At 38.1% G+C, this 26,378-nt stretch overlaps 3 protein-coding genes across 4 annotated transcripts in view; 1 reads left to right on the top strand and 2 right to left on the bottom strand.

Moving 5' to 3' along the window:
- LOC114523867 (nitric oxide synthase, brain-like) overlaps positions 1–6,819 on the bottom strand; it is a 36,635-nt gene extending 29,816 nt beyond the window's left edge. The window contains exons 1-2 of one of the 2 annotated variants that reach the window (XM_028544914.1): positions 6,461–6,819; positions 5,802–5,974 (exon numbers count right to left, since the gene is read on the bottom strand). In XM_028544914.1, coding sequence (XP_028400715.1) covers positions 5,802–5,843 — 42 coding nt within the window. In that variant the 5' untranslated portion in view covers positions 5,844–5,974; positions 6,461–6,819. Of the gene's footprint in view, positions 1–4,192; positions 4,272–5,801; positions 5,975–6,460 lie in introns of those variants that run through there. The other variant, XM_028544916.1, reaches the window with a different exon arrangement.
- A 2,266-nt stretch (positions 6,820–9,085) lies between these two features.
- On the top strand, positions 9,086–15,311 carry LOC114523648 (P2X purinoceptor 4-like). The gene is made up of 12 exons (XM_028544634.1): positions 9,086–9,402; positions 10,734–10,929; positions 11,018–11,162; positions 11,601–11,739; positions 12,405–12,488; positions 12,636–12,783; positions 13,099–13,184; positions 13,294–13,338; positions 13,414–13,507; positions 14,050–14,115; positions 14,249–14,362; positions 14,703–15,311. The coding sequence occupies exons 1-12, from the start codon at positions 9,260–9,262 to the stop codon at positions 14,757–14,759; spliced, it is 1,317 nt and encodes a 438-aa protein (XP_028400435.1). The 5' UTR covers positions 9,086–9,259; the 3' UTR covers positions 14,760–15,311.
- Positions 15,312–16,264: 953 nt separating this feature from the next.
- On the bottom strand, positions 16,265–19,766 carry LOC114523685 (vegetative incompatibility protein HET-E-1-like). The gene is made up of 9 exons (XM_028544686.1): positions 19,582–19,766; positions 19,380–19,464; positions 18,936–19,074; positions 18,491–18,683; positions 18,020–18,128; positions 17,586–17,623; positions 17,028–17,190; positions 16,744–16,842; positions 16,265–16,621 (listed from the first exon to the last, which is right to left on the bottom strand). The coding sequence occupies exons 1-9, from the start codon at positions 19,704–19,706 to the stop codon at positions 16,499–16,501; spliced, it is 1,074 nt and encodes a 357-aa protein (XP_028400487.1). The 5' UTR covers positions 19,707–19,766; the 3' UTR covers positions 16,265–16,498.
- Positions 19,767–26,378: the final 6,612 nt, after the last annotated feature.

The following is a 26,378-nucleotide window of genomic DNA, read 5'->3' as shown; positions in this document are numbered from 1 at the left end:
TTTAAAATCGCTATCATATTAAAAATGGCGGCATCTCCATGTATGGAACTTCGAAACAGTTCTTTGCGACGATAATTTTAAACGTTTATAAATCATGCATTTTTAACCGATGAGAAATAGTCCGAATGTAAGTTCGCCCTTATTCTCTCATTTCTAAAGGTCATTTTTAACTGCACACGCGTAGAAATATCCATCACAACAGCGACCGAACACAAAACGCCCACAAAATTTTTATTATAGCGACATTTTAAACTTCTTTCGTGATAAGAACTTTTCCGAGAAATGAACTAGTGCGTATAGCCATAGGAGTTGGAATGAACCGTAATTTGTTTTGTGTGTTCAGTATCCACTTCAACGCTCTCGCGACGTGAGAGCTGGAATGATCTGGCCTATACTCGTAAAACCGGTTTTCCACTAGGCGGAATTTTTCGATCGATCAAAAAATCAGACGAAAAACTTCGTTCGGTTAAGAACCGGTTTCCACTACGCCGAAATTTTACATCAAACGAAATTCTTCGCCTCTTTCTTTTCTATTGTGAGAATTCGACCGCAGCGGTTACCCTTTGCCGCTCACAATTGAAAACAAATTCAAGCAAAAATTTTCGTTTGGTCGAAATGTTTAGCCTACAGCTATAATATGCAGTTGAAAACCGCCTGAAGTTCAAGGAGCTCTTAGAGCGACGACCATTAGTGCTGTATAATGAGACTCTCACGAGTCTCGTCATAGGGACGTCATTCACGAGATGACTCATCATTGCAGTGCCAGTGTAGAATTCCGTGAACTTTCTGTTCACGCAGTAATGAACTCGTGCATTTTCTGGATTGAGAAAGCGTTTGTCGTGGCGGGAATATTATTATTCCATATACAATATTATCACATCCGTAAATTTTCGAAGATGAATTAATAAAAATACTATTGCTACTAATATATGTATCCAAAACGTTTGCAACAAATTAGTACGCCAGTGTAGATACAAACCTTTTTTTAAACCAGCAATTTTCTTGTCGATTCAAAGACAAAGCAATTGGATTTTTTAGCGATTACTTGCCGAGATTCGCTTGTTTCTGTTGTCGAAGTTGCATTTATCAATCAAATTTCAGGGTAAATGCGTATCATATGAAGCCATGAAAAACTCACTTTGTACAGCTGTAGCAACTCTACACCGGTATATTGTCAGACTGTCATTGAATTGTTGGAAACATTAATCACGTTTTCAATTTTCTTTGTCCAAGATTTTTGATATAATTATTTTATTAATAATCATGTTTGATTTGGAGAATTTCAGTTGCCCAACCTCTAGAGATATATAATACCTTTTAACGTGCATTCGTCAATGCGGTTGCTATTAGCATTGCCTAATACATTACAATAGTCATAGATGATATTTGATTTCATTTTAGATTACGTGAATATCGTTCTATGAAAGTAGTACGCATAACTCGGCGACACGCAATTGCAGACTTGCAGTAGATGAACGAGACCCAAATATGATATTAATATTTTTGTAATTCCCAGAGACCGATTGTACGCAGTCCGTTTCGCTTAACTCTACTGTTAACAGGGTCGAAAGAAAAGTATGTGCATATTATCATTTACAACGGACGAAAAGTTTTTCGACACGAATACAATAATAGTGTTTTATACAACTACACATGAAACATTTGAGAATTAAGTTCAATTGTTTACAACATATAAGAGTGTTAAAATTACCAGTGCATTCGCAATAAGGTACAATTGTAATATAACATTTTATAACAGCTTTAAGGCTTCGTCTTCGATCAAGGTAATTCAATGAGGATGCAAATAATAGGATTGTAGGACTAATTACCCCTGTTGACAGTATTATGTTACAATAAACGATTTCGTCGCCTTACGTCAAACACTGTTTACACAAAAACTATGAACGGAGACTACTGCTACCGTGTCCGCTTGGCAAAACTCAAGTGCAGTGTCTTTTGACAATATAACCAGCCGTTTGCTGAATGAAACTGCATCAAAGCTCTATTTAGAATGAAACAACTTTACTACTTCGAAACTCGGAAAGCCTTCGTCAGCTATATTCTAAATTCATGCGTCAAATTATTCCTAATTAATTGATCTTTGTTTGCACAGCATATCGGTCGTCAGGAACACGCCGCGAAAACCACATACGAGATTAAGGAAACCATAATACTGCCGTTTCACAAATGTTTTGATTATCAAGAAAACTCTGATCTTAAAAAAGCCCGTCGAACTGCACGTTTGAACCAGCATATACATATACTAAACGAAGGTTGATACTGAATGTGGCATGCTGTTCTGGTGAGAAACTATATATGTTGGTGTTGTTGTTATAAATGCTGTTGACATACTTCATGTTAATTCAATCATGTCGATATATATTTTTAAAAAAAAACTACGGTGGAAAACATACTTATTTTACGGTGGAACTGATTAACAATTGATACACTTGGCGGGGATCGTGAATTGAATGCCGTTTGAATATTTAATTGAGATATAGGCTTGCTCAACGTATCAATTACACAAACTGACAAACCAAGGTGGAATAGAAACAAGAACGGAGTTGAAATTATAGAATACGAATTTTTTCGCGCGCTTTTCAGAAGACAGGCGACAGTGCTGGGGCCTGGTAACCAGCTTACAGGTTAGTCTTTTAGACTGAATACGAGAGTCAATTACACCACGCATCAACTACTAAACGATAATAGCTACAAAAAAAAGTCGTTGGTCTACTTTTCATGAGATATGATTATGTGATTGTGTGAACGTACTATGTTAAATAAATAACTACTAGGTTATTTATTTATTGCATAAAATGGTTTACGGTTGAAAATACGCTTAGCATCTCAATGCGAAATCTCGTACCCAAAGCCCGTAAGCGGTCAATTGAGTGTCTGATCTAACAAGGCATTAAGTATCTTGGTTTAACGCAGAGGTCTGTCGAAAATTGTAAAGAGATTTCACAGACAAATAATGGACGACTTGCGCTTTAGACTGAGTTTTTGATCGAAGTAATAAGAAGAAAATAAATTACCACAGCTAAATGCAAAGTTTGGCTGTGAAATTTGGTAAAATACGGAAAATATAGCCATGCGAAGTTGGCATATTTTGTATACTTTTGTATTACGTGTGGAAATTTGTAACTAATTTAGTTACAAACTTCCGGCCGTAATACAAAAGTATACAAAAATCGACAACTTCGCATGGCTATATTTTCCGTAATTTACAACAATTAGCAGCCAAACTTGGCAATTTTACTAATTTTAGTAAGCTCTTTCAGAAAATGCCCTTTTTCGCTGAAATAAGAAATTAGTCTAAAGCGCAAGTCATTCCACGTGACAAGCAGTCCATATTTTCCACATCTGGTATCGTCGATTGTGAAGATAACTCAGATATATTTACGATTTTAAAAAATAATATTCTGCCCGTGAAACTATTCTGCATTGACAACAAAAGCATTGCACTTTTTATAAAGAAATATAAGTTTAAAAATATAATGCTTTTCATTTCGTCTTTTTTCCAAATTAATTGACACTCGGTTTTATCCAACCATCAGTAAACATCATTAAAGTTAAATATAGTCATGCAAATTCCTAACCTGAACTTGATTTCAACCTTGCCAAGTTTACGGTCACGTACGCCACCTCTATAACGACCTCTAATGCATTTTAATATCTTACAGACCTCTCGCTAGCAAGAGGAGGTATTGTAGGTCTAAAGTATAAATTCTTAGTACGTTCTTAAAAAGAAGAATGGATCTGTGAATTTGAAATTATGCGTACGTGATTTAAAATCATTATTAATTGAGTAACTAAAGTGAGATTAAATTGCAGAATTTAGGTTTCTTTATCAATCAATTGTGAATTCGTTGAGGTATTTAATTGTATAATATGAAAATTTTAAAATAAAGTTTGCCGCATGATTTAAAAGCTTTCGTGCTTGCTCAATTATGATCTGCCTTGATACGGAAGATTGCGTTGATATTATTGCAAAATCAAATGGATATTTTCGCTATGCACCACACCCTGCGGTTTCTCGCGTGCATGCAGCCCGTTATCATGCACATACAGCTGTGAATAACACATATATATCTATATATACAACCCATGTTATGACTTACAACCCGTGGATATCACACCCAACACGGCAGTTATGTTATAGCTAGCTATACAAAATGTCTAATTTTTTTACCTTTATGAATTGAGCATTCATCATTTTACTCCGAGCATCAACTCTCAGTAAACCGTTGCACTGACTCTTCGTAACACGATAATAAATAACCTTTAATGGCGCCTCTCAAGCAATTTTTATCAACTGAAAATCACTGTTGCTGCTTCTGAAAATGACTGTTGTCTTCTTAAAATCACTGCTGTCTGCTGCAAACCTGACTAACACTAGCGATTTTTTTCGCGTGAAGCGTAGTTGTGTTATTTGTCTGTGGACAATTCGTTCCGGTTGGCTGCCGTTTTTGATCCAAACACAAAAAGCCTTTTGCGCGAAAAATGTCGAATGTATTCAAATAATCTCGGGTATACATAATAAAGTCTAACGATCGAGGTCATTATCTTATCAACCTATTGTCACATTTTCTTTAGGTGCTACCGACTGGATAGGACATATGATATTATGAACCCTGGTTACCAGCTGAGGTTTAACAAAGCATGAGATGATTTTGAGGTATTGAAATAAGCCTTTATGAAACAAACGAAGTGCATGCTATTGTCAGTATGACTACACAACTTCCAGGATCATGTTATTCGCTCATTTCAATACCCCAAAGTCATCTCAGCTTTGTTTAATCCCGGTTAAGCGGGATCATGTAAACAAACAAAAACATTAAGCAAAAACATTGTATAATGAGTTGTTAATACTGAGTAAATGGTTAATTATCACTGATCATATATGTATACTGGGATTCTGTTTCGTTTGACATATTCGTCCACGTAGTTCGTCTAGATAGTTTGTCGTGTATTTATACTTTAGAAAGATGATCTGTCAGATGGATCATTCGTCCGTGTTTAATATATAAATCGGACCAGTCCATTGTCGCCTTTACTGGCCAGCGGAATCAGCTTTGAAGCCCTCACCCGCGCTGTATTTAAGCTTATGTCGAAATGTCGAGAATTAATTTGAGAAAATTAATTTGACCCTTTGAACTCTATATTAACACTGAAATAACAACTCGAATATGGCCAACCTCGTTCCCGGGTAAAAGGCCCATCCTGGGATCGGCCAGCCGCTTCTGACTTCTGATTGGTTAAATGATTTATCCTAATTTATGTGTAATTAGCGGAATATTTTTTTAATTATTCCAAATCGAGCAAATAAATAGGGGTGCGTTCAAAGGGTGCGGTGAATGGTAGAATTTCGGCTCCGAGTTGTTCAAGACCCAAAAATTTTGTGCCATTTATAATTGGATTTTAACGACGTCAAAACAGTGGCGTAGCCAGCATCGATAATTGTGGGGGAGGCATATTCATATATTCATGTTAACAGACTGTAAAGACAATTGATTTGAAAAGAAATTAATCCTGCGTATGATGGATATATGAATATGGGCCCCCAATTATAGTTCTGGCTACGCCACTGTGTCAAAATAGTACGATTTCATGGACAAATTGATTTGTTATTGGATACCGTGCAAAAGCAACAAAAAAAAGCTGGAACATACGGTGAATTATCTTCGCCAGTTTCACGATTAATTTCTGTCTTGACTTAGCAGTTATCATTCCAGTATTTATTGAGTTCTCGGTTGACCAAATAAATAAACATAACATAGATTAACTTTGTATAAACTTACATTTTCCAAGCTTTTCTTTCTTGGTGGTTTTGGCAAAGGCATCGTGCTATACGATATGACTGTCAACGTAAGATCTTAACAAAGCCCTCAGCTTCTGTATGCCTCTAAAAATCCTGAGATATCTTCAGCAGCGTTTCTTTAGCAAAAACACACGCGGTTAAACGAGACGATGTCTGAAAAAGATGTTCAATAATTCATCGCGATTTCATAACGAACGCTAACTTTTTATGAGCACTGCTTTGGTAATTAGAATTCAGACTGTTTTCTCAGCAAGTATATTTTATATTAAATTCGTCTCGTGGCTTACAAAACCTTGGGGGAGTGTTATCTGTCTTTGCAAAACACATTTGCATCCAAAAACCGCACAAGCCGATCATTGTGAGTATTTTTTCGAGGATAAAGCACGGGACATGTATAACAACATAGCTTCCAATCCAAGTTTACGGACGGAAAGCTTTGCAAGGGTACATTTTCTCCAAGAAAACATTTGCATTGTCCAGCGTTAAACTGCAAAAATTTTAAACTCATTATCGGCAGTAAATTTGCGGCTTGTTTAACACTGTTCATTAAATTGTCGGCAGCTTCTTTCGCAGCAAACTGACTAAAAACAATTATATTCCATGTATGACACAGAGTTACCTTTCAAATGCAATACTTACACGGTCGTTTTCAACAAAAACCACTTGTAATATTTACACAGAACTGCTCCACGCCATCCAGCCTGTACTTCACTGGAAACAGCTCGCTGCTCGCAATAAAGAAAAAGGGTAATTGCTTTTTAATCCGATATAGAATCGCAGTAGATTAAAGGGAGATTAGACAGCCTGATACAATGGATCCTTTTATTGATCAATGGTTTTGCTCGACCGACTGTCTGGCTGTGTATATGCTGATAGAGATGTCGCATGCTCTTTTTGATAGGAGATAATATGTTCCACTTGTCCGTAATACATGTTAATTGAAGCCATGGAACACGTTAGTACTCCGGGCAAGGTTGCTCGAAAGGCGTTTAGCTTAAACGGTGGATAAGCCAAAGTTTAAAAGCACTCTCGTACATCTTGTAAACGACTGAACCTACATCTTTTGCATTAAATATGTACTTCCTTTGAAAATTAAACTCGAAATATTTCAGCTCAGTTGTTCAATAAATAGATTATTCTGATTTCCATTTTGAACTTATCCACCGTTTAAGCTAAACGTCTTTCCAACCACAGGACCCTGGTTTAAACACCGTTTAAGAAGGAGAGAATGTAAGATATTGAATTCAACAGGAGATCAAAGTCTTTAAGCGATCAAATATTTCGTTTCCTTAAAGTTAGATCTGTTGTGATTAACGGAACACTTAACTTTGTCCTTCCTCCCTCTCACCCACATCTCTGCCCTCTAGAATTCCCCCCCCCCCACCTCACAAGCTAGTTCTTCACTCGCCCTATCCTCTCATTGTAAGGTAATGTTATTGTTACACGAAACAACTTTCAACATCAACTTGCGACGCAACAATAAGCAAAAATCTAAACAACAATGTTGTGTGGAATAAAAACAGCTCATAAACTTTCAACTTGTTTCCAAAACAATTTCTGTGTTACAAACTAGCTCATATATATCACATTTGACGCATAAACCTTTTTCAAAACATTGTTGCGTTGCGAGTTGATGTTGAAAGTTTTTTCGTATACCATTGCCCGTATAAGGACAAAAAGAATCGGAGATATTGAGTATCTTTAACACTATTTTGTCGTATTTAGTCTTTTAGAGGAGTTCCTCCCATTGCTACAGCCGCTGAAAATGATCTTCTTTTAGTCAAATCTATTCGTCACTTAACCGATGAAAGCCGATGTTAAACCCAGTGAACTCTAACCTATCAACTGGAGTGGTTACTGTAGATAAAACTGCTACGTATTCCTAAACCCAAATTAGATTATATAAAGTTTCTATAGCCGAAATACTTGACCCCAAATGTTGGGGTGTTTTAAGATACTCCTCCATTTGAAGGTAAAACAAATCCTATTTATTTGCCCGGCAAATTAATGCCAAATGCTTTCGAGTTTTTGTAGTTTTCAAATCAGTTTCTTTTTTACTGTCTCGAAATTTCAACACAAAAGTAAAGTTTTTCAAAAGCTTAGTCGCTCGTACACGAAAAGGTAGTTTTTGGTGACAGAATTTTGCCCAACGCATACTTTGCAAAATATAGGTATTCAGTCTTATATATACAACTGACCATGCATAGATTGCTGCATGCCCTCACAGAACCAATGTACAGTTCTCGAATCTCGCTGTATATATAACTGTCCTGCGATCTGATTGGCTTCGCTAAGCCTGTTTTCCACTTCAATCGTATCTGTAGCGTAACGTAGCGTATTTCTTTGTTTCCGAAGTGTTCGACCAGAACTAATGACTTTAAAACAAAAGCTGAATTCATATTAGAGACGGAAAACTCATCGAAGACGGGAAACTCGGCTAATAAGAATCCGGTCACAGACGGGTTTCTCGTCCGAATTTACCCGTCTAACTTTCCCGTCTAAACAGACGGGTAAGTTGAACGGGAACCCCGTCTGGATGAGAAACTCATCTTAAATTCGCATTTAGACGGATGAATGAGACGAGTTTCCGGAATATCAACACGGTCAAGGACGGAACAAAGCTATTGAAACAAAATGATTATCGTAATATTAATTACGATACACTTTTTAGCATTACCCGACCCATCACACGTATGAATTTATCCATTCCTATTCGTATTTAGACGGGGTTTTACCATCAAATTTCCCGTTGATGAATTTTTCCCTCTCTAATATGAATTCAGCTATTATATTATACGTTTCGCTACGATACTCTTGAAGTGGAAACGGCCTTAATTATACTCCCGGTATATTGGCCATGTAAAGTCATGTTCGGAGAACAGTGAAAACAGCCAGTAATACAGTGAGAAGTATGAACGACTTCATCTCGAGGTATAATTGTTAAATATACCCATTTATAGGAGGTCTAGTTTGGGCAGTTCGTACTACCTGCACTTGATCTTTAGAAAACCGGGTTTGCATTGCACTAGCGCCGTAGCGCGGTAGTTTTTGCTTTTATAACTGCACTCATCAGCTCTGGACCGAAATGCTGAAACACTAAAGAATAATTCTCTTCCAGCAAAATATATCAGTAATGGAAAACCTGCTTTAATAGGGAAAGGTCTAGCGCACAAAAATGCAACAAAATATTTAGGAGAGAAGCTAGGCCGTCTTAAAACCGTATGAATTTCTTCGCAGTAGAATGAAAATTTTATTTCACGCTTATAATTACAGCCGATATATGACACTTCCGTTCATGCATAATTGTAACCGCATAACTACATGTGTTTGCATGCAAATATATTCATCGTGAGTCGAGTACTTTCGTGTATGCAATAAGACAAGCTTTGAGCGTCGACACTCGCCATCAAAGTTCGATCGGACTGACAAGACCAAAAGATGGGGAAATTCTCGAAAATTGGCGACGCTGTAGCGTCCGCAGTCTTTGTATACAATACAAGCAAGCTTGTAAACATACGAAGCAGTCTCGTCGGTGTTATGAATCGATTCATACAGCTGTTGATACTTGGCTATATTATCGGGTATGTCTAATGTCTTGCATTCGCTAGCATTAGGTAAACATATATTGAGGCTTTTGTATCAAAATTTGCCCTCCCAAGGGGACGTGTATATCCTGGGAATAAATTGACGATGCCTCTGCCTGTGCATGACTTGAATTTGCCATTCAAATGCTGGCGGCCTGAATTCCTGATTCGCAGAATCATCGCCAATTTCATCATAGCATATATAATGTGACTTTTAGTACAAAATTTCAGCCACAAGCAAATTAATATAACGACACGTTTTTTCGAGTAGAAAGATTCGCTAGCGGATAGAAAGCTGTATTTACCAAGCCAAGAGTTCAGTAAAGTGAAAACAGACACCACAGGCACATTGTCTCACCACTATGTCGGCAATTCGAGGTGACAACTCGGATATTATTAAGACACAGGAATCAAAAAACAAAAAAGTGAGACCGCAAGATGGCAAGATGTTCATGCAAGAGAATTAATTAATAAGTTTAACCCGTTTTGGAAGTCTGACTTGTGAAATATAATGCCCAAAGATTCATAAATTGCAACTGTAATCTGTATGTATACTTGTAACATGTAATTTGTATAGATTACGCTGTATCGCATATTGCATAGAAGAAAATATTAACAATAATAATATTAATAATATAATATTAATATTATTAACAATATAATATTAGTATAGGCAAATTGTGAATTTCTACAATTGACCCTCGACTTCACCCTCGACATTGCCGATTGTAAAATGCGATAAAAATCGACCCTCGACTTTACTTACCCTCGACTTCACCCTCGACCTCACTCTCGACCCTCGACTTACTACCCTCGACTCTCGACCCTCGACCAAAACCCAAACTCATGTTATTGCTAGGATGACTACACGATTAGCACGATCGTGTTATATGCTCTTTTCAACACTTCAATGTTATCTCACGCTTCGTGAAATCTTGGCTAAGCGCAGGATCACGGGATTAACAGCCCGTAAACCGGATTTGTAGGGTCACGACATCAAAATTAGCCGAAGATCCAAGCCAGGCAAGCTCCGAAGTATGAGGCCCGTTTTAGAGTCTACAGAAGCTAGCCTATTGTCACTGCCTATTGCACATGTATCTGCCTAAAATAGACAAAACACTTCTCGACGTGTCGACCTGAGGGCCTTCGTTAGCTTACTAACTCTCCTGACGAAGGTCCTCAGGTCGAAACGTCGAGAAGTATTTTGTCTATTTTAGGCAGTTGTTATACCACAGTTGATGCTAAGTTGTTTGAAGACGCTGCCACGCTGCTCCCTGGTTATATTGGAACTTATCTACATCTAATATCCAGTTGTGGTATCGTTACAGATACGCGATAATATATTCGAAAGGCTACCAGAAGTTTGACGATGGTCTTAGTTCGGTTACGACAAAAGTGAAGGGAATTGCTCAGACAAATCTTTCCATAGATTACCCTGTCACGGTCCAAGGGAAAACAGTGTATCGCACTTTGGATCAAGGACCGAGGACCTGGGATTCAGCTGATTACATCCACCCGGCTGAGGTAGGTTTGCGCTGCTGCGATCCGTTTTTCTCTGAATACTTCCAGTGCTCCTGATCTAGATCAATTATTATATACACGAACATTACAGGAATACGATGCGGTCTTTGTAATGACAAACATGATACTAACACCTGTACAAGTGCAAGGAAAATGTCCCGAATTTGGCGTCATCGCAGCAAGGTGTAAAAATGACTCTGAATGCGATGTTGGCAAGGTTCCAAAAAATGGCCATGGTACGTAGTAATACAGACTATTGATTTTCTCTATTCCTTCCCCACCATATAAGGTTACCCCTCGAATAAAGAGATACTTCTCTTAGTTCTCTATGATAAACCTAATAATGAAGGAACTGTTTTAGACAGGAAAGTTGGACGGGAAAGTTTGGACGAGAAACCCCTCTGTGACCGGATTCACATCAGACGAGTTTTCCGTCTTTGATGAGTTTCCCGTCTCTAATATGAATTCGGCTAATATGGACACTTTCTAAAACAATTTTGACTCCTTAATACAAACACCTCTCTAATGCTAACTTTATTAGACAGACACCTCTCTAATACGAACACCTCTCTAATACAGACACCTCCCTATTATACGAACACTTTTCCAACACAAACATCTCTCTAATACGGACACCTCTCTCAAATAGGTGATATTACGTACTTTTTTAACAGGTGTAATGACGGGAAAATGTGTGAAGCCAGACCGCCCTGCGTCAGCTAACTACTCAGTGTGTGAAATACAAGCGTGGTGTCCAGTTGAGAATAATGAACTGCCAATGCAAGGAACAAATTTTGGGAAACGCCTTACGACGTAAGTTCAATTCGTTAATTTCGACGTAAGTTCATTCGACGTGTTCCAATATATGATGTTCAAATATCTTGTTCCAATATCTGATGTTCATGCACATAAAAGTTGAGTGTTTAAAGCCAGCGATGCTGGCGGTTGGGCGAGGTAAATAGACTGGCAACCTCGTTCCTAGGGGAAGAGGAAATATCCGGGCTAGTTTGCCTGTACATCAGGGTATACCACTGACCCGTTTACATCCTGCTGAGTTACACGTGCTGCACCCTGTGAATGGTATTGTTAAGAATAGTTCGTGAACCATAAATACTGTTGCAGTTTGTTGACAAAAAAGTTGTAACAACATTGACGGTTTAGCAAGGTTCAACAACCATCGTCAACAGTTCACTGTTAATGGGGTGCACTGTGTAACAACACAACACGCAGCGTGGGCCGTGGAGCGTAGGTAAAAGGCCCTTGGTACGAGGTTGAGCACAACATTGTTCACTCCTGATGCGACAACCTGATTAATTTCTTCCCGTGTACCTATAAAACTGGTTAACTGACATAACAGAATATCTCTCTTTTGTTGAAATCACTGAACTAGTTAAATAGATGAATCTTTCAATGATTTACATCGGTTTTTTCTTTTTTATCCACTGTAACAATTATATTGTGTTCGTTATTTCTCTCAGTAAATCCGTTATTTTTGACGAAGCCGTGGACTTCACAATCTTCATCAAGAACACAGTTCGTTTCCCGAAGTTCGGCGAATCAGTGTAAGAGCTACTTGTTCTGTTGCTCAGGATAGAACGAACATCACCTTGTCATCTCAACCGTCTCTTGTTGAAGCTCTTAAAGTTTCAAGTGTTAAAATACACGAGCTATGTAAACAAAAATGTCTTCCAAATTATTGCCTTTTGCAGGCGAAATATCAATGAGGAACACGGTGACCCAGATTACTTGAAAGGTTGTCTGTACAGCCGTGACGAACACCCGCTCTGTCCAATATTTTCACTAAGAACAATTTTTGCTGAAATTCCTGGCACGACTTTCAATGATACGGCTCTCAAGGTAATTGGACGAGAGGAGTTGGAAACGAATGTGCACAGCAAGAAGAAATTTCATTGTAGACCAATCAGCAAATTTGTTTACATTTTGTGTAATCCAATCAGACTGCAGAAATCTGAATCACTTTCGGTGGAAATGTGCATTTCTTACCATTTTACATGAAGTTTTAAAAATGTAGGCATTCTGATTGGCTTAGCTTAAAAATGTAAACAAATATGCTGATTAGTTCAAAACGAAATTCCTTGTTAGTGTATACTGTTTGTACGTAGTCCTTGAGGGTCCTGTAATCACGTGTTTTAGCTATATTCTACTCCCTAGGGTGGTGTTATCGCGATAAAAATATCTTGGGATTGTAATTTGGATTTTGACAAGAGTGAGTGTGTTCCAAAGTATTCTTTTGTGAGGTAGGAGAAGACGTAGAAAAAATTCACATTTTACACGTGATGAATTACTCCGAATCAAGATAGTCGTCACGAGGATGCTTTTTGTGAAATATTTTCGTATTTTTTTCAGAATAGACGACCCAACGTCAAAGAAATCTCCGGGGTACAACATAAGGTAGGAACCGACTGTAAAAAGCGCATGGGTTTAAGCTTTAACGGTATGCTTTAATTGTTTCGTTTTACTTTCTAGAATTGCACAATATGACATAAGCGACATAACTCATGAACGAAGAACTCTGATCAAAGCGTACGGAATACGGTTTGTTATCCTGGTTGATGCTCAGGTAAATTAAGTCGCGGTTTTCTGTATGGTATGGTTAGTGTGGTGTGGTTTACTGTAGTATGGTGTGGTGTGGTGTGGTGTGGTGTGGTGTGGTGTGGTGTGGTGTGGTGTGGTGTGGTGTGGTGTGGTGTGGTGTGGTGTGGGGTGGTGTGGTGTGGTGTGGTGTGATGTGATGGTGGTGTGGTGTGGTGTGGTGTGGTGTGGTGTGGTGTGGTGTGGTGTGGTGTCGTGTGTGTGGTGTGGTGTCGTGTGGTGTGGTGTGGTGTGGTGTGGTGTGGTGTGGTGTGGTGTGGTGTGGTGTGGTGTGGTGTGGTGTGGTGTGGTGTGGTGTGGTGTGGTGTGGTGTGGTGTCGTGTGGTGTCGTGTGGTGTGGTGTCGTGTGGTGGGGTGTGTGGTGTGGTGTGGTGTGGTGTGGTGTGGTGTGGTGTGGTGTGGTGTGGTGTGGTGTGGTGTGGTGTGGTGTGGTGTGGTGTGATGTGGTGTAGTGTCGTGTGGTGTGGTGTCAGTTTATATCCTTTATAGTTAATATCCTTTTTGCCAAAGGCTGGAAAATTTGACATCGTGCCTCTGCTACGAAATTTTGGTGCTGGTTTAGGATTGCTTGCATTGGTAGGTTCATAGACAATTAATTGTTTTTTTTCCTTTTTAACCTTCCACAATGCTAGTCTAACTGTTGCTAATAATATCAATCAGTATTAGCCTAACTAGTGTATCACTTCAATTATCATCTTATTATTTGAAGGCAACCGTGCTCTGTGATATTTGCGTTCTTTATTTCCTGAAGAGGAGACAGCTCTACAGAGACAATAAATATCTCTACGTTGATCCGGAGAAGGGAGAAAATCAGCAAACTGAGGTAAATAACCAGCTGGAGACTGAATATTTTTCATCACATTCCGATAGACGCATAGTATTTCATTTCCAGTAATGTTGTCTGAATGAAGTGTTTTGCGTCATGAAAAATGCAGTTGAATAACATGGAGCTCAGAACGAAAAGAATATTTATACATGAGTATCCAAATATTTAACCATTAAAATCACGCAAATTTTCCACCCTGTATCAACTCTATATGCCGTTGATGAAAAAGTAAATTTGTTGTTGTCAATCAGGGAGAGATTAAAATAACTTTACTCTATGGGGGGGGGGGGTGATGAATTTGTTCATTGTTAATTAATTAAGTGCTTACAAATTTTAGAACAAGTTTCAAGACTCGAATGACAATACAAATTATGCAATGTTTTCCAACGAATGATAGAGGTAACATGAATGCGGAAAAATGGGTAGAGCTGGGACTGGGAACTAGTAATAAACGAAGTGATAAGTGGTCTAGTTTTCTAAATTTTAACTGTTGAAAAATAATCCACAATTAACCCAGACCATTTTAACTGCTAACGATTTTCGATCTCTTGTCCAGTCCTAATATTATCTGGCTATAAGACGTAGTAATTTCCTCCGTCTTGAAGCCAGATTTTGATTGGCTGAAGATGAAACTGACGTAAGCAAGTCTAATTTTGTAGAAATCTCAAGACTTTAACTAAAAAAGAAATATTCAAATATTTTAATAGCTATGATTTGCCGTTTTTAACTCTAGGCAAATATCCATTTATTATCAGTTATCATTCCAGTTTAACTTGAGAGATCACTGCCTATAGGTAGGTAGGGAAAATGAGCCGTGTCTCACTGCAGCCAGCCTGGGGTGAGCCTGCAGTATACTCGGAATGCAATAAAAATGCGTTTTCTTTTAACAACAAAACATTGACAATATTCGATTTATAAAATGATATTATAAAATTTCAACAGAACAATGCTTAATAATTTTCTTGTATGATTGCATGGCGACTTTAGTAATTATAATAACTTGTAGGTACACCACGTAAGTATTAAATACTGCAAAGCTTTCAAAACATCAAACTATCGTCCAAGATAGTTTGATTTATAAACATCAAACTATCGTCCAAGAGGGAAAGCCACTTAATAGTACGTGGCGTGCTCTTTTCGGTGTCTCTTAGTCAAATACTTGTCTAGGGCGCGCGCATTAGTTAGAACTTAATTAAATGAAACCGTTTAATTAATAGCGCGAGCAAACTAATCACGACTAACATGATATTTAAGTGACGCGCAAACGTGTATTCAAGTAATTGCACTGATGAAGGTCCGGGTTAACGGACCGAAAGCTTTGCAGTATTTAATACTTACGTGGTGTACCTACAAGTTATTATAATTAAGAACAATGCTTGTTAGTCATCTTACAATATAATACAGAGTACCAGAGCAATGCATATGAAACATTTCATCAATACAATCCTTTCTTTATATAATAAGTTTTTAAATTACATTTAACCCTTTAAATTACCAATACTACATGCTGTTTCATACAAATATTATATTTAGCTAGTAAATACTTAATTCTTATAAATATTAAATGGGTTGGAACCTCTGGATTTGTGGGTTAAAAAACGAGAACTGTGGTCAGTGTTTGTTATGTTATAATTCGCTATGATAGAAAACATGGCGGCATGTCCGTCTTGGATAACCAGTTGATGGCTACTTTTTCACGAACTTTCGTATCGGTAAGATACATTTTTCTGTTTAAAAATACCAAATTTTGACATCGACCTGTCACTATCTTTTTGCAAACAGTAAAGTTTTGTTCACACGATCCAATTTTGTTGAATCCAATTGACTTCTGACGTATGAAATATAGTCAGTTATTGATAAAGCAGTACTGCATTGGCTTCAGTGGATTTACTGCTCATATACGTTACAAAACAACAAACTATAAAACATCCATCAGAAGTGAATTGGATCCAACAAAATTGGATCGTGTGAACAGATCTTAATATAGATTATAGCCGGTGAGGGTAATTTATCCCGGGATATAGGTTATAACTGCCGTGGGGATAAAAATTCCCCATGACTAAGCTATACTTTCACAGCAAGCCAGAAAAATGTCACCCACAGATTAAAACAAAGTCGTTTCGTCTTTGAAGATTACGAGCGCTGTACGATATAAATATTGTTTGAAGAGCCGACCGCGATCCTGGGGTTCGGTCCAGAGCGGTCGTTATCGACAGTGTAGACCGCGCGAGGTAGATCCACCATGCGACCAATCGTCTAGGGGTGAGAAAAAGCGATTAGTGTCGAAACAACCTGGGGCCGGATATATGGAAACTGGATAGCGCTGCGGTATACCGGGTGGTGATTTTTCAACCGGGAGTTCACTGATTTCAGCTTACCACGGTGCTGGTTGCACTTTGTTCTAACATTCTTAACATGTTCTGGTCGCTTCCGCCAGCGATGATCTGACCATCGGGCAACCACTGGGTGCAATATGTCTGTGAAATAGATGGTAGAGAAATGTATCCTTTTATCTAGTATATTACTCACTGATCCAAATAGAAAATCAATCCACGATCATCGCATCATAACCACCATGATCCCCTATTACCATACTCATTTTCACCATGTAATCAAATTGACACCATCGTAAACCTACCATGCACCCGTCACCAAAACCTACCATAGACTTATTGAAATCATCCGGGACATCTCTTATCAGTTCACCGCTGTTAAAGTCCCAGATCTGAACGCTGTTGTCCTTGCGCCATGAGCCAGTTAAAATGTTACCATTCGATGGCATGATATCCAGAGCGTCCCCACAGATATGAGGACCGAAAATCCTCCTAGGTATGAAATAACATCAGACTTAGGCGAGTTTTTGAATGTGCTTGCATGCATGTCTTTTATTAAACGTACAGAAAAGCAAATTTCTTTTCGGCGGGGCGGTCACAGCAATTATGGTTATTTGTAGTACTTGGACCAGTTGTATCAGGCCCGTTTAGCTTAAACGGTGGATAAGTCAAATTTAAATAACACTCTTACGTCTCACTTGAATGAGTCAAGTTGAATATTATGCACTGAATATGTAGTTGTAAACAGTATCTTTGTATTAAGGTCAAAAACATTTAGTTCGCTTGTTGAATGAAACGGCAGACTTGCTTTCTATTTTGGACTTATCCGCCGTTTAAGCTAAACGGGCTTGATACAACCGGCCCATGATAAAACATTGTATACATACCTTACGGAGTGTTTCGAGTCGGCCCGACTGTCCCACCACTGCACAGAATTTAAGTGTGAAAAGAAAACTAACATTACAAATAATTCAGACGAAAGTCTCAACGAAAGAAAGGGATGTCTCGCCAGTCTCGGCCTATTTTGTCAGCATAAAGCGTTTCAAAACGATTGCCACGAGCCTGTATTCGTCTATTATGAATCATTGATTCACAGAATCTTGCTTATACCAAGGGCGAATTTTTGTCGAGGCTTGAGATGGCCACAAAAAAAATGATGGCCTTTCGTTCGATGCTACGATTTTCTTCCACGAGGGTTGTTGAGATTTGAGAAGTCATTTTGATGGCAGTCAAAGCTATGGGCCTCTTTTCCCGAGTCTGGTTTATAAGTAGTAAAAAAATTCGTTGAACACATGCACTCACAAAAGAAACAACGCAAGACCTGTAGTGTGTCGTCCCAGCCACCGGATAGAAAGACGTGATCATCATTCGGGAAATACATAACTGAGAATATTCTCATCATATGACCATCCATCACAAGAAATGATGTGCTAAAATTTATATCAAGGTACTGACTTAGTAACTATTACTATCATTATTTATCATTCTCCAGATTTTCACACCTATCATCATCAACCACTATTAGCATGATCCTTATGATGACCCACAATCACCCACCATTATTAGCATCATTATTCACCATCATCCGCAACCATTGATCATCATTATCCACCATCATCATCCAACATCACCCATAAACATCTACCATCCATCATTATCACCATTCATCAACCATCATCAACTATCAACCATCATCATCATGTACAATTTATCAACCATCATCATGTACAATCCATCATCTATCAACCATCATCATCTACCATTCCTCATCTGTCACTACCATGCACCTTACCTTGGTTCCAAACTGAACAATTTCTGTCTTGTGGTAGCATCATAAAGATTTATGGTTGTATCAGATCCAGCCGTGATGTATTGTGATGCAGATGCATTAAATGCACAAGCCAAAACCTGCCTACCACCTTCCTGGATTGAACTAATGCAATCCATTGTAGGAACATGCCAAGTCTTTACAGAACCACTTGCATCTAGCAGAGCAAAACACACCAGTTTAACATCACTTTTGCTAGCAATGTATCTGGCCTAGATTTGCCCAACTTTTATGTTTTACTCTGTATAATGCCAGATAGTTTTTCAATCAGGGCTAGTTGTTGAAAAGACAGTTAACTTAATACTGGGAGAATACATTCAGATGCAATGTTTTACGTACTGACCCTGATTAAACCCTTATGTCAAAGTTGATATGCGTTCAAAATATTAAAGTGTATTAAATATTTTACATGTTGCCAACAAGATATTCTTGAAATCTTGGTTCCCAATATTTGGCCTCCATCTGAGACATGTGACGGGCAAAGGTTGTCCGCCGGTATCTTCTGCTGGTAACACATATACACATGATAGCGGCTCAACTGTGTAGATCTGAAAATATCGCTCATATATTATATAGCTGGGATATTAACAAAAAGTAGCCTATATCTTATGCATGGAGCCTACTCTATATGGTATTTATGTAATTAATCTCTAGAGATTAATTGTCAAACAATTTCAATTGTCAGTTGTATACCGCTTGTACGCTAACTTATTCACGGAAAATGTGCCAACAAATGCATTTTTACTTGCTTTCTTACTTCGTAGAAGAGCACTGCAAGTAATTGTACAATAAGCGATCAACAGGAATAAAACCAAACGCATAAAATTATGAAATATAAATACATGCCGCATACTTTTGTAACCCCGTTGACCAGACCAACAGCAAGTAGGTTTCCTTCAGGATTGAAACGGCAGCACATTATTTCCGAATCGGTCTCTCTATTAGAAAGACAAACACAACGATCAGACAACCGCAAGCACTTTTAAAGTGTCTTTATCTTGTGGCTGTGCATGTATGCAGTATGCAAATAATAGCAAAAAGATATGTCAACTTACAAACGATTTAACAATTTTAAACCGCCTTCGATGTTCACTTTGAAACGATGTGAATGTCCAACATCGCTTACGAACTGTTCCCGCGGTGTAGAAGGAGCAGATGGAGGATTTTGAACAAGAAACATTGCGATTTTGTCTTAAAAAGTATTTTACAAATTTTCAAAACTTTAACAAGTCTCCGAGTTATTTGCTAGGAAACTGTAAACAATGACAAATTTGGCTTACCCCCAGTGGGTTGGGGAGATTTGCTCGATCAGAGTTTGCCTGCAGCCAGGGTGCAGCCAGGTTGCCAGGGTGGTGCATCACAAGAAGCCAAAGCTCGAATGCCCGCGCACCCGCAACGTTTTTCTCCCGCTTTTTTGCAGGGTCAAAGGTAATCGTCTGCACCGCAGGCTAAAGGTAATCTAGAATAGTAGAATTAGCGAGCATATCCATTTTCGGAGTATTAAACCCACATAGTTTTTTGTACATAAAAGGATTTTTTTATTTCGGAACTTTCGAAAAACGCCTACAACAAAAGTAGTGTTGAAAGCAATTTAAATTCTCTCCAAAGAAATAGTTTAACTTCAGTCACTGGGTTCAATTCTCCCAGAACACACTTTGTAGCATCTTGAGCGCCAGAGAGAACACACAACTCTTAATCCTTGCTTTGAATCAAAGTAAATACAAAGTATTACTGTATCAGTTCTCTGTGCCCCAAACAGTCATGGATTAGACCGATTCTGAAAAGTCGCTATTTTCCAAGATAGCTGAAAACTTGGAAATAGGCCTAAGTGGGGTTTAGTGAATAAATGCAATGTTTCCCGCCAGGGAAACAAGTGAAAAATTGTTGCCAGCTTCTTGTCATAACAAAGTAAAGTGGTTTTTTTAAAATAAAATTCTTGTGTAACATGTATGTTTTTGTTCCTATATAACAAAGCACTTAAAGTGCACTACCTCGGAAAATAGTGAGTTTTGTTTTCCCTCGAGTCTCAGACTATTGGGAAAACAAAACTCCGTGACTATTTCCCTTGGAAGCAAGGCATTAGGTTTAAGTGTATAATAGCTCGCCATTATTCAGGCATTAACTATCTAAGTCAAAAAGTTTATTGCTGAGGCAGTCTTTAAGCTTAACAGCAATGTTGACCACGCACAGGCCTAATCTATCCGATCTGTAGCCATAGCAAGATTGTAAGTAGATGTATAAACAAGCAATCCCCCGGAAACAAAAAGTTATAAGGTTTGGAATAAGCTTTTGGCTTATCTCGCCGGGGGGCTAAAATCACCGTTAAACTTTAGTCTGTCGCCATGGTAACTGGTAAGTAGGTGTATCATTACAAGAAAATATCTGGACGTCTCGATGTGAACGCTTCGTCATATGACGTAAAAAGTATCACTACAGCTCCACTGAGCTATACTAGTATAGGTCATAATTTATAGTTACCACAACCTTGCCTCAGAGTATCAAAAATGACGTGTGTCAAAGAGAAAAAAATACGAAAGTCGAACACTAGTCTATGGAAAGGTCGAGAAATTTTCCTCTAAAATTACCGCGGCCCATAATTATAATTACTATATTATATTACTTCCCTTTGGCTAAAATTGCCAGCCGAAATTTAATCCAATTAATAACTTTGATCAGAGTTAATTAGAAAAACGAACTGTGCTTAAAAAATAGTTTATCAATCAAAAGACATTTTTGTTCGTTGCATGGCCGATTACTCTAACCTAGTTTACACTTCGGGTCGAAGCTGCAGGGTGATTATTTATCTTGGTAACCATGGCAAAATGTGCCCATAAATCATTTGGACTTGTGAACACTTTCAAACCCTCGTTACCGTTGTATATAACCAAAATTCCGATAAGACGCGCTGTTGAGAAAAGTATTTTTATTAGGGCACTCTATCACTTACTTCAAGCGCGTCGTTCAAGGATCGTGCGTGATTAATGAGGAATTCTCAGCGAGAAACTAAGGCTTATTGCATAAATTGCGTCTTGGATCTGCGTAAACAATTCCTAGAAAAAGGTCTTTTGCTATGGTTGTTTATCGCCCACGAACGCTACAAGCGAATCAAAGCTGTTCTCTTAATTCTTTGCCATTTCTTGTCGCAGGGGACGATTTTCGATAGCTGTCAGATTAAAGTCTACTTGGCTTATGATAAGTGATTCGTCTAAGAAAGTACCGGAGTTTGCGTCATTGACACGAGGTTCAAATGCCGACTATGTGGATTAGGATGTGTAGAGACGCTATGTCTGTTGTTTTCATTGATATGACAATTAATGCACGTGAGTCGAGATGCTATCTTGGCCGACAACGTTTTATTTCACTCGAATTCACTGAATTTCACAGAAAAATTGCTGAAGCACATTTACCTCAAATTTCTTCACTTTGAGACTAATGGGGGCAGAGGTTTTCTGATAATGAACACTTATTCAGGTTCGCGGTTAGGCTTCCGAAAAGTAGCATTTTTGTAAGTACATCTCAAATTCTACAATCTCGATTCAATTCCCAAAAATGGCGTTGCGAGTGGAGATGCAGCAGCGCTATATTCGGAATTGTTTTTCTCGAAAATATGTCCGTCGGATGGATGGAATGTGACCAGTTGTCAAAGCTTCGGAATTCGAAGTCTTGGATCGAAAGTAAGCGCGATTTTCTACCAAGCTGAATTATTCAATCAAACGAAAGTTTCGTCTGATTTTCATCTCAATTGCGTCCGGTCAAGGAAGTCCCGCTGCTAAATCATATGCTATATTGTTATTGAATTTATTCTATTTAAGGTAAAATGTAAAAAGAAAAATTTTTCACGATGTTTCTCCCGACAAAGGCAAGAGTACTTTATCGAAGGCAGTTTGATGAAGAAATATATACACGGAACACGAGATTGCTTCGTCCCAGGGGTGTGTTTGTTGCTGGGGGGGGGGTGTGCTCAGAAGGGCGTAATTCAACTCTTTCATTTCTACCATGCATTTAAGCGCCCAGCTAGGAATGCATTAAGTAGAGATCCACTTTTCATTATTTTGGCAAGGTACCATTGCCTGGGGGTGCCAATAGGGTTAACAGCTTAGCGAATAAAGACTCTTCTCTGCAGTCGGTAAAGTTACAAACTATTAACTGACAAGCGAATGAAAATCTTTGATTCTTTTACTCGAAATTATGCTTTTTGATCGACCTTAAATGACTAAACAAAGTTTTACTGTTTCCGACTAAGTTTTATACAAACTATCAACTGTTAACTGACCACAACAAGTCAGCGAGATCCCGCGTTGGCATCCTCTTGTGGATCAGATCCTAATATAATTAATACCTTGTTGTAGTCTGTATCTAGCTCAGCCCACCCATTTTATCGTTTACGTGGGGTACTTACATTCGTGTTAAAATTTCATTCACAAATGGGATAACTTAATTATATGCTTGTCAGCAACAGCGGCCGTGGATGAAATCTTGGCCACTGGCCCTGGGTCAAAAAATGGGCTCGTTCATTGCATACAGGGCATACGGTATCTTCTTCCAAGCAAACGTGACACGTGTAGTGTAGATTATATATGAATTAATGAAAGTATGTACCAAAAACATTGTCTCTAAATGCGGTAATTATATCAATAAAGATCCTTCGCGTATAATCCAGGTCGCAAGTTAACCTGAGCTAATCATGGTCAACAATTTCCGCGAGAACAATCACGACCGGATGGGGCGGAATAGATGCCCCTGCATGATTCAAGGAATTAACTGTCTTGTCTCTCTTGCGTAGCGACATCTTACTTTGTACAGTAACCAAGGCTTACATACATTTGATGGTTTGGTTCTGTGGTTGGTTGTTGTGATGTTAAAGCCTTCGTGAAATAGTTTTCATCATTTTTGTCATAGACAAAGAGGTTTTTCTTGCATGCTATTTCGTTGGTAAAAAATTGCCCGGGAATTTCAGGAAGGTCGTAAAAACATTAACAAAAGTCAGCGACCCAGAAAATAATGCAGGATAGCGGCTATCGGTATCCACCGGATAACGTTTCATTTCTATCGCTTGAAAGTTTTTCCGTACTAGTAAGTGACCTGTTGAAGTTTTAAATTAGTAGTGTTGGCGGCTCTACACTTTAATGGCTTTTCAAGCTTTTTGCAACAGTTGAAAAAATCACTATATATCCGTTTTATTGCGCTAACCTTGGTGAAACAAATCGCTGATCTTTAGCCTTTCACTGAAAAAAAGACTTTTGATATAGTAGTGATAGATCAGTTTTACGCACTGACGTAGAATACAAGTTGTTGAATGAAAACTCAATTCCGCGTTTGCAATTTCAGGTGTTTACCAACTGTAAGTGAGCATGAAATGTACATAATCCAGGTACAATCTGATCTTATGCTAGAGAAACATTTCATTGTATTCTCATTGTTTTGAAAATAAATTATTCCCAGCCGCCCCGCTGTCTCACTGCTTATTGTTTTGATACGCTTATTTTATACTAAGTATTTGATCACCACTTGCCCAATAGGTCACCACTATTCCTGCAAAACTAAAGAGGTAACGTTGTATACTCCATTAATCTCGCGTGAACCAGTTTACTAATTTGTAACATTAGCGATCGGTTCATTTCGTTCGATGCCATTTTTATTCAATTTCATTGTTCATTTCATTGTTAAATCAACGTTTGCTCGATAAATCAATACTTTATTTTATCTTCAGATTATAGACCGATATGCTTGGCTTAAATTTACGTTTATTATGTATTTATGTAATTTCGGTGAAAATTAGCACATGCCTGTAATTAATCCTGAAATTGTGGATTTCATGATGTCAATTTCAATCATAAGCTTTTGCCGGAACTAACCGGAATGCCTCGGTGAGTTCCGTATTCGCCCACGTGACGCATTTCAACCAATCACATGCCGTTGCTGCAATAACTGGAGTCGGGAGAATCGCTGCCATTTTCCTTGTTCGTGTGAAACGTTTCGAAAAGTTTCGATTAAAAAAGACATTTTTCTGGCGTATCTTTTGGCCTTTTCCCGCTTCGTGGAAAGCAACGTCATGCGTCTAGCATGACTTCTGGCAGTTTATCTTCAAATGCCGTGGATTTAAGGGAATGTAGCTCCAATTTGTTTCACATTGGTATGTCATGTTCTAATGCATATGTCGCTATGTTATGTTCGAATCGTTATTATACACACATGTTTACAATGTTAAACGTTAAATCGACCGCTTTTAAGAATCCACCATTTGATCCAAGTGCCTGTAGAGTAAATACCAACACATTGTCTGACCAGAATATATTTATAAGCCATTAAATATCACCTACTTTAATGCACGCTTTCCCATCAGTGTTTTAATACACTATACATGTATATAATATGCTTCATTGACTTCTAACATTCGCGTTTGATTCTTCACTCTTATCTCTGTTTCATGGCGAGAAATTTTAAAATAATTAGAGGGATTATTGATCTATAATAGGCAAAAAGACTGCATATTATGCTGAGATACAAGTCATTTGTGCGAAGAGACGTATCGTTTTGCCCGGTGTAAACAATGTAAAATCGGCACACAGACAATTTTATTATTTTACTCCGTTCTGGTAATCACTTCCTTACAATATGAACGGTTTCAAGCGGTGTATGAAGCCAAGTTTCAGACCACATAACCGGGCAATGGTTACTGTACACCCATGGTAATAGAAAGTGTGAAACCCCAGTTAATTTTGAGCCATCTTATGTCATAAATACGGTACAATGTTTTATTCGAAAGAACTATGTCTGAGCCAGTTCGATGGGAGATAATTTATGTACGACTCATCTCTTCTAAGATCAAAGTTAAATTTCACATTTTACCCGTAATATAATGTAGCCAAAATAACCTTTTTTAATTATATTACGGTATATATTTGTTTTGTATATACGGCACATCGAATATGTGCCAAAATGTGCAATAATATATGTAGAGATGCGATGTTTATCGAACTACGATGGTCAGATATTAATGTAATTTTCGCTTGTCATAAGCTGGCTTTTTGAGCTTACTAATTCTATCATAAATACACGATAAATCTCGCCGGTATTACACATACATTTGAGGCAAACAAGTGTCAAAATAATTACCGTTGTTTGGTAAAAAACAATTTCGGTTCAATAGCGCTAAGAGTGCGCCTAGATGGATAGGGAACTCCAAACTTGAAATATCACTCTGTGTAAATGACAGGCCTGTTATTATGCGCGTTAATTGACGAAGTAGACGTGATATTGGAAATAACAAGGATAGATGGCCTCAAATTTGTACAAATATACTGTGAAATATAAACCAGGAACCCCCAAAACATGCTTCTACCTTTTGAAAGCATTAAGCAAACATGTTTATTGTGCCTTGGAACTTAGATGATATTATACACTCACTCAACGTAATCAAAACTCGTTTGCCCACATGTGGCATTCAAAACTTTCTCCTTGCACCATTTAAATGCCCTTTAGGAGGTTAAAACCTCGAAACCTCATGCAAAATGTTATACAGTCTGTTCGCGTCGATTTTAGCCCACAGTCGGATTGAATATCGTATTTTTTAGGAGCACTTAAGTTGCTGTCGGGAGATTCTTTTGCAAGAGAAAGTATATTGTCCTGTTTATAACGACAACAATTTATATTCCTCATAAGTCGAAATTAGTAAAGTTTACATTATAATGAGTGCGAAATATCAGACAAAATGATGTATATTTGAGTTCAATAACGTTACAAATAAGCTGTGAAAGCTATAATTTCCTGCTAGCAAGCGATTTACTTGGGAATATAAGGCCTTATCCTTATTATACTGCATTGTTGAGTCTTTATGTCCTCGACAATGTGT

This window comes from Dendronephthya gigantea, unplaced genomic scaffold, assembly GCF_004324835.1.
Source record: "Dendronephthya gigantea isolate DGI-Jeju-01 unplaced genomic scaffold, DenGig_1.0 000028F, whole genome shotgun sequence".
In the NCBI taxonomy this organism is placed as follows: Eukaryota; Metazoa; Cnidaria; class Anthozoa; order Malacalcyonacea; family Nephtheidae; genus Dendronephthya; species Dendronephthya gigantea.
This window is presented reverse-complemented; position numbering and strand designations above follow the sequence as displayed.